This window comes from Emys orbicularis, chromosome 1 (assembly GCF_028017835.1).
Source record: "Emys orbicularis isolate rEmyOrb1 chromosome 1, rEmyOrb1.hap1, whole genome shotgun sequence".
NCBI classification, from domain to species: Eukaryota; Metazoa; Chordata; order Testudines; family Emydidae; genus Emys; species Emys orbicularis.
In genome coordinates, this window is record NC_088683.1 from 326161639 (window position 1) to 326170931 (window position 9293).

Consider the following 9293-nt stretch of genomic DNA (forward strand, 5'->3'; position numbering starts at 1 on the left):
CCCCTTCCAGGCGGGGGGGGGGTACCCCACACCTCCTGGCCGCTGCGGGCAGCGTGGGGACCCTGCAGCTCCCAGCAGCTGGGAGGAGGTTGCTGGAAGTCATGGATTCTGTAACTTCCACAACCTCCGTGAAAAAATTGTAGCCTTAATCATAGTCTCCTCTCGGATTTAGCATCTCACACAGTCTGGGTTTCTCAAGTTCTGCTAGGTATGATATTACAGACAATGAGAGACTTGAGCAGAAAGGCAAATTTGTACTTACCAGAGAATTCTGTTTCTGTGACATCTTTACAGATTCTCCACCAAGAAACCAACCCCTTGGCTTGTTCTCAGTAGTAATTAATATCTAGCTCTGACATAATGCTTTTCAGACAAAAGAGGTCAGTATCATTTGCCTCCTTTTACAGATGTAGATTATTAGTTAGGTTGTCATAGAAAGAGAGTTATCGCCTGGTTAGAGTGGGCTGCTCTAGAGAGGAGGGAAGAGTGACAAAAACTTAGCAGGTTTCAGAGTAGCAGCCGTGTTAGTCTGTATCCGTAAAAAGAACAGGAGTACTTGTGGCACCTTAGAGACTAACAAATTTATTAGAGCAGCAGCTTGTCCTAATCACATTGGTGACACGGCCCATGTTCCAGAAGAGGGGAGACACGTCACAGAAATCTAAGTCGCTGGTAAACCAAATGTGCTCTTCCCCCACCGCACCAGTAGTGTAATATAGTAATGTCTAACTGTGATTATCATCTCTAATTGGTTCCATTGTGCCTTTGTTCTCACTTTTTCAGATGGGTATGCATTTTCTCAAGAAGAACATGGAGTTGTATCTCAGTCTCAAGTTGTTCGATCCTACGACACTACCAAACAGAGAGCTGGAGTAGAATAACACAGTTCTTTCCTGGATTGGTGGTGGGAGTAATGAGATTTGGATCAATGCATCCACTGTTAACACATCCTTGACTAAGGTTGGCAGCAGCAGCCAAAACACCGGAACACTCATTTCTGTGGCCTTAGCCAACACATTTGTTATGTATTCCCCCTGCAGACCTTGAGCATACATTGTGGGGAAATCATTGTTTTAAATCTAGCGCAGTGCTCCGCCTAACTTTTGTTTATGTTGTTATGAAGCATTTGACTGTGCTATGTGAGGTGTGAAATTAAAAACATTATGTTTTACCACTATTTAAAACAGCAGTATAAATTGTTCTGGGAGAAAAGTAAAGAATTTATGTTCCATGAGAAATTGGCCTTTGCTTAATTGGAATGGGAAACTGACATTTCCTGTTTTGTTACTTACAGATTAAGTACACAGAGCTGCATGTAAGTCTTACTCTATAACATTCACTGTTTACTTTAGCTGATTGAATTTTGAAATGGACAAATTAGGTATAAACTTTTTGATTGAACAAAACAACACAGTATATGGTAGGCTGGAAAAGCTAAGTGCTTATTTTGCATACCTAGTCATGACAAATTAACACAGTATGGCAATTCAGTCTATAAAATATTTCATGACCTTTTACAGGATTCTTTATCTTAGCTTTCTTTAAAAAACGTATTCACATGGAAAGTATCTATAGGTCCCTCGGGTCGCATGGCAGGACAGGTGCAGTGATTGCATGCGTTCTGCACAGGGAATATCCAAAAATATACAACCCCTTTCCAACAGTTTTGTGCATTGTACTTGGATGAGAACTTCAAATCTGGGCACGAGACATCCCTTTTTAAACTACACCGCTACCTCGATATAACGCGACCTGATATAACACGAATTCGGATATAACGCAGTAAAGCAGTGCTCCAGGGGGGCGGGGCTGCACACTCCGGCGGATCAAAGCAAGTTCAATATAACACGGTTTCACCTATAACATGGTAAGATTTTTTGGCTCCCGAGGACAGAGTTATACTGAGGTAGAGGTGTATATAACAAAACATCAAGAACTGAAATGCTCAGTGTATCTTCCATGTTATTCTGCAGCAAGGAAGCAACCTCCAGCAAAGAGTTGGGTAGTGCAAGGATTATTGGGATTCATAGGAGTGGGCAGGGACAGAAACTGCTTCAACATTTCCTCCCAGTGCTGAGGTTCACATTCTCCTTTCTAATGTCTGAAAATCTGGTGCCTTTACATCCTCTGCTGGTGGATTCTATGTAAACTCATGGGACAAGAGTACATTTTGGACTGTCACATGCCAAAATGTGCATAATGTCTGCGCAAGAAGGGAACGGCTGTGGAAAAGATCAGTGCGCGTTACCAAATCCTCTGTGGCCATGGAGTCTGGAGGGAACTCGTACCCAAAAAAAACGAACTTTGAAACGGGGAAAAAAAGCCTCTTTCTGCCCAATACTTTGGAGACATTGTTTGAGCACATTTCATCCTTTTGAAAAGCTGACCCCCCGAGCACTGCCACAGCTGCTTTAGAGTAAGTGAGGGATGATTGCACTAGTTCATGTTGTCACATAAAAGCATTGCTAGCCATGATGGGAAGAGAAGGCCAGCTGTTTGTGGGTTCAACTGGGCCAGTTCCCTTCCTAGATCTGATCCAACAACTGAGTACTCCCCAGATTTCCTGAGATATGTTCTGAATCCAGCAAGCTGGAAGGAATGCTGGTTGTACTCAGGGCCGCCGAGAGCGGGTTTGGGCCCCGGTGAAAAAAAATTTTCGGGCCTCCCAGCAAGGGCGGACCGGCTAAACAGGGCCGACAAGAGGGGGGGGAAGCCGGGCCCCCTTCCAGACCGCTGGGCCCCGGTAATTTGTACCGGCTTCCCCCTCCCTCATCGGCCCTGGTTGTACTGACTTACTTTCTGAATGGGACAGGCCTGCTATTGCCTGTGTTGGAAGTATGCAAAAATCTGAAAGAAGTGGGGCAGAAGTAAGAACTGAATAGAGCCCTTAGAAAGCTAACACTGTCCTCCAGACGAGGCCTATTAATTTTAGTCACCAAACCATGTTTTTGAATAGCATAAAGTAAATATTGCTGCGCAGTTTGTGTTCAGCCAACTTTCTCAGTTATTGCATAAGCTATACATGTGCACTTAATAAGCCGACACTGTTTTTGCCCTACTGACCATCATCCAGAACGTTTATTGATTTAAGTCTATTTGAAAGTAATTCAAATATGAATATTTATGCTCAGCAAGCAAGAGCAAAACACTAGCTTGGCTCACTGACTTAAGGGTCTTGAGTGATCTCCAGCACTTGAACACCACAGTTCAATTCCCAGTGCCACCTCTAAGGCCTAGATTTCTCTCACATTGAACAGTAAATTTTCTGGTCCTACAGTATCATGCAGGATTGGTCTTGGATTAGGGTGATGATTTGGAGGGAAAAGTCACCACCTTCTAGTTGCAGTGCTAATGAGGGAATTATACAATGAGGGAAACTTGCAAGTAATTTGCCACAGGCATGAATGTCAAGGGGCTCACTCTCGCTCTGTGTGTGTGTGTGTGCGTGCGTGCGCGTGTGTGTGTGTGTGTGTGTGTGTGTGAGACAGACAGACAGACAGAGACATGGATGAGGCATAAAGGAGAGAGTACAGAGAGGGCAAATAAACAAAAGACAAAACCTGATCTCAGGCGTATTAGAACCTTTTTGTGTCAGTCCAACATATTAAACATTTTCTTTTTATTCAGAAACTAGTCCTGCTTAAGAATTACACAAGGTAAATCTGCACTTGGACAAAGCTGCTGTTTCTTCCTTTTCCAACACCACAAAGTAAAATTAACTTCCTACACGGACAAAAATAAGCCTTTGTACTCTAAACTACACTGCAAATGTTAATATTTAAGTACTTTCAGAGGGTTTTTTAAAAGTATGTGAAAAAGTACATAAAAATTGTACAAACACTAATGCAAGTTAAGCCTGCGCATTGAGGGGAGCATAGACAGACCCCGTACTTGCTTCAGTTATTTTTTTAATGCAACAAACTTTTGTACTGCAAAATGAGGGATGCTTGCTGTGATTTATTTTACTAGCACTGACTATGGGCTGTATCTTTTTGACCTAGCTCTACATGGAGGTCAGAGAGTGTCACACACAAACCCTCACTAGAGTGACTAGTGGATTGAACCGAGATACATACATTAATGTCAGCTTAATGAAAACTACACATGGGCCTGATCACACAGCTATACAGTATGTGACATGGGGACTGGTAGGTCAAATGTTATCATTAGTGTAGGACCTTACTGTGGATCTGGGTTAATCCTGTAGCACCCACCCAGGTCAAGACCTGGCATTCTTCTTGTCCTTCGGAGTCATTACAAGCACTGATCTATTGTAGTAATCTATATCCTGGCTGTTTTAGTTCCTTGTCTTTGTGAACAGTGATTAGGTGTATTCCAGCACGTATTAGCAAAAAAGAGAAGCACAACAGCTCTGTATCAACAAAATTCCATGTTCAATCACAGAGCTGCATATAGCAGCAGGAGCAGTCTTTGAAACAATGCAGTGAAAATGTTATCAACTAGACAGGGGAGCAGAGCAGAATAAGCTAAATATTTCGGCTTGACAGTCTGTATTAACACTTCAGTGCTGACCAGAAAATGGACTCGTTGGCAGCTCTCTGCATTGACCAATCTGCCAGTTCTGGGGGACAGGTGATGTGTCTCTTCCTAGGCTCCTTTGTGAAAAACAGACATTATTTGTCCCTTCGGATCAATACAATGCACGAGCCGGAGGGGGGCATGGAAACTACTGTTTCTTTAACAAAATGCCTAGTAAATTAAAACCGGTGAACTAGGCTTTGAGCCGAGCGCTGCTGAGAAGTCTGTTGACATTTTTGTTTCCTTGAAAGAGCTTCAGGTCTTGCTGTAGGGAGCAAGCAGAAGAAGTCAGTAATAACTTGTCAAGGAGGAACAGTGAATAACTAATCAAAGTATCTGAGTCAAACTAAGTTGCTAATATATTTAAAAATGTATGTGGAGTTAACATAAACTATATGGGCTGTAAATTAAGATAACAGTCAAACCTCACTAATCTGCAAGTCACTAGACCACACACTTTTTAATGTTTGCCAAAAATGTGCATTCTCTCTCCACCACTCAGCTAACAGTTAATAGATGCTGCAGTGACGTCTCCTATTACTGAGATTACATAATTTTTACAGCACATATTACACTGTGTTTGCTAGGAGAATATCAATTATCATAAATAATGAAAACTAAACTAAGGTGGGCAAAATATATGAAAAGTCCATGTTGTGATGCCAGCTTTGTGCTTGTTCACTTAGGGTGACATTCAGCCCTGTACAGAGGGCCAGCACAAGACTTAAGTGGGGCATAAACCTGGTGCCACCCTAGTCACAGGGGTTAATTTCACCCTTACGGGTTAATTCACAAAAATGCAGTAATTTGCACTGGTTCTCCCATGCTTCAGCATGAATCAGTGAAGTTCTGGTGTCTGTTCTGCAAGCAGCCATGGCTTTATAACTAGCATGGATGTCATTTTAATTTCATTTTTAAACTACTCTGGGTAGTGTGCTCTTGCCCTTACGCTTAGCACTCAGGGATTTGAACTGGAAACAGTTGCTTTAATGGGACTCACACCCAAGAAACCCTGTGGAGTTAGATGAGCTCTCGCCTAGTTTTGAAACATGGCAAAATGTTTTAGCCTAGTTCTGACGCATTGTGCGAGGTCGCAGACCTGAAGTAGTTGAGGCAGTAGTTTAAAACTCAGTCACCTGGTGTAATGAGGCCTTCATCTGCTGATGACCCTAAATATATAGAGAGAGCGAGTGATGAAAAAGAGCATTGTAACCAGGGCAGTACCTGACACACTGATGTGCAAATAAAGAGGGGTTGTGAATTGAAATCCAGATGATTGGGTGTCCAGTACAACTAGCAACTACTGCTGTGCACACCAGTGTTTTTCAAAGCCAAAGTCGGAGATAGGACAAGACTGGCAGATAATTATGAAAATGACAGCTGGGTTTATTAACAACACTCTATCAGTCTATCTACCAGTCTGGATCCCCTTGTGTAGTGAAAGGATCATCATACAAGAGTGTATATGCACTTGCCCAATGAATGACCGAAGAGCAGAGGCCTGTTCTATAGCATGCTCCTCCCTCCCTCCCTCACTTCCCTCAAGTGCCCTTTGTACAGGAGACCTATCCCCATATTTAGCTTCTTAGGAGTCAGGTGGGGCCAGTGAACCATCAGGTAGCTGGGCTTTGGTATACTGAGTTCTAATAAGTCTATGGCCACGTAGAAACTATGGTTATTATTTATACTGCAAACCATGGTCACGTTACTATTCCCAGAAAGAGTGGAGCTAGAACATCCTGCTTCAGGAACACAGAGCCTAAGTCCTTGAGAAGCGCCATTAGCAGAATAGGGCCTGACATACAATGAAGCAGATCTGAGTCTATCCAGAATGGAGAGCATGGTGCATGTAGGGCTCAATCCTGGCGGGGGGGGAGGGAGGGCAGAGCATTTTGGCTCAGATTCAGCAATGCACTAGCTCAGGGGTTCTCAAACTGAGGGTCGGGACCCCTCAGGGGGTTGCGAGGTTATTACATGGGGGGGGGGTCGCAAGCTGTCAACCTCCACCCCAAACCTACTTTGCCTCCAGCATTTATAATGGTGTTAAATATATTAAAAAGTGTTTTTAATTTATTGGGAGGGGTGGGAGGCATCTCTCAGACCATGGCATGTGTGCTCAAGATGGCTGCCTGGTGGGCCCAGTGGGTCACACCCCACTTGGTCAGAGGCTTGCTATGTGAAAGGGGTCACCAGTAAAAAAGTTTGAGAGCCACTGCACTAGCTTAACTTTCAGGCATGGGAGCAGTTCCATTGTCTACAGTGGGAATATATTTACGTTAAGCACGTCTGTAAGTACATCACTGGCTCAGGGCCAGAGGACGCTGCATCTTGCAAGATCAAGCCCAACACAGTTGCTCAGAAACACCCATAATAAGACAAAATTTGTCCTTGAGCATCGGGGGTTTCTAGGAGTTCAAACCCCGCCCCTCCGCTGCTCACACCAGCGGCTACTGCCATTTAATAGACTTAGTAGCAATGCTGCTCCTTAGGGCCACTCAGAACAGCAGCAACAGAACTCAGAAACTCCTGATTCAAAAGGCTAGTCCTTCTACCATCTGAGCTCGAGGAAATTCTCATTGAGAGAGGGGGCCTATGACACATAGATGACTAGTTCTGTTCCATCCAGTTCGGGCGATGGTATCCTCAGACTCTAGCCAGTTCAGTAGATTCTGTGCTGTAGGGTCAAGGAAGCTCCCCCAACCCTTGTTATTTCCAGATTAAAATCAGAATGGTGCAGTCCGTTGCCAAGCAACACGTGATGCCCAAGTGAGGTCACGTCTTCCACAGCTAACACGTTCCAGCCTCGGCATCTCTCACACCGTGGCATGTGTGCTCAAGATGGCTGCCTGGTGGGCCCAGTGGGTCACACCCCACTTGGTCAAGAATGTTAAAAAATTGGCAGAATATTGCAGCTGAGCACAAGGGAGGAGCAACTCCCTCCCTCCTGCTTCCAAACAAAAGGCTAACACACACACACCCCCGCCACCACCCCCACCACCTCCATCTGCTCTTTTCCACAAGCACACAGGGCTCGCTCTGGGATGGGCGATGTGCTGCTTCCAGAGGCTGTGGCGCTGGCTTTAATGCCTTGTGAACAAATGCTGCACCAGAGCTGAGCACTGTGCAGATGGGCTGGGGAAAGGAAGAGGAGCACCATGCCGGAGCCCCACCAGCACCCGCTCTCTGCAGCAGTATCCTCAACCAGTCATCCCCCCCACACACACACACAACACACAACACACAAAATCTTCCCCTTGTTTCTACCTGTGAGCCAAAGCCCACAATTCTTTGGGACAGAGTAGGCAACAGACCAATTTCTTGGGCAGTGTTTGCATTGTGGACCCAAAAAGAATGAAAACTCTGGAGTTATGTCATACTGAAGACAACAGAGATAGGGCTTCACTGCAGCAATAACTTGGCCTCTTACTCGGGCCTCTAGCCTAGCTCTCAGCTGGACACAGATACGGCCACACACAAAAACTGTCACAAGGGTGGTGGTGCTGCCAACCTCGGCTTGCCGGCCCGTCCAAAGGCTATAGACTGAGTGTTGCTTTCACGCGGGCTGGGCTCTACCCTCTTGCCAGTGTGGATGCAGGCTAAACCAGGCCAAGCACATCCTCCAGTACCTACCCACCATTTCCTCTCCCCCATGGGTCTAGATAGAAGGCCGAACAAGAAGCTCTCTCACAATACTCTGGGAAAGGTTCATGAAGCAGCTCAGTTTATGGCTGCACTAAGGACCATGGGATGTGCCCCCAGAAGTCCTAGCACCTCATATGAGACAGTGCAGCCCCTGTGTGAACTCAGTCAAGCGGACACACTGGCGTACCAAGCACTCAAGTTAACTCAGCAATGAAGCCATAAGCCCAGGAGAGACACTTGCAGCTCACCTCAGCAGGGACTGCAGGAGATAGGCCTGTTTCTGGGTGGCAGCGGCCACACTTTTTTCTAGACAGACAGTAATGTCAGGAAATGGGATTTATGGGCACAAGCTCGAACTAAAAGGCAGAAAAGCGACAGCCTCCATATGGCCAGGCCTGACTATGGAGATGCCTGTGAAAAACCCAGTGATCAAAGCTAGCCTGAGAGACTGCCGTAAGTACACCTCTACTTGACTGATGACATCAGCAAACTTGCAGCTATAAAGTGGTGAAGCAAAAGGAAAGAAAGCCGACAGGAGCACTGGGTTGTGAGTGTTTTAAAGCCTGATTACCTGGCTGGGTGGTTTCAGGGAGAAGCTGTTCCAAACATCATTTTGGCATTAATGAAGCGATTCCAAAACATCTGCAGGGATGTTTGGAAAACAGAATTCAACAGCTGTTGTGTACACTTCTGCTTTCCCCCACTGGTCTGGCTCTTTGGTCAGGAAATGCGTGTGAATGCTTACAGCTTTCAGCAGCAGCAGGTATTAGACTGGAAAAGCTGCTCAACATTGTCCTCATCCCTTTTAAACCAGGGCGCTCGAGCAAGCAAAACAATTAGTCAGGTAGGCCTCATGAGACAGGGGTGTGTGTGTGAATGTGTGTGAAAACGTGCAAGAATGGGGGATATTCCATTCTGTTTGAAACCATATCCTGGCTCTCTACAACTGCAGTGTAGCCCATTGTTCCTGGAGGTCAAATATTCAGCCATTGAGTGACAGGATCTTTACCAGCATCTTTTTCATCAGTGAGCAAAGTCGTGTGCCCTCTTGGCTGTCATATCTGTGTGCCAATTGCTTAAATATTGGTTCAGATGGGCAGGTTTTAATCTGG

At 45.3% G+C, this 9293-nt stretch overlaps 1 protein-coding gene across 1 annotated transcript in view; it reads left to right on the forward strand.

Moving 5' to 3' along the window:
- ATP8A2 (ATPase phospholipid transporting 8A2) overlaps positions 1-881 on the forward strand; it is a 549272-nt gene extending 548391 nt beyond the window's left edge. Inside the window, exon 37 of the mRNA XM_065423317.1 lies at positions 784-881. Within this exon, the coding sequence (XP_065279389.1) occupies positions 784-881 (98 nt within the window). The remainder of the gene's footprint in view (positions 1-783) is intronic.
- The last annotated feature ends 8412 nt before the right edge of the window (positions 882-9293 follow it).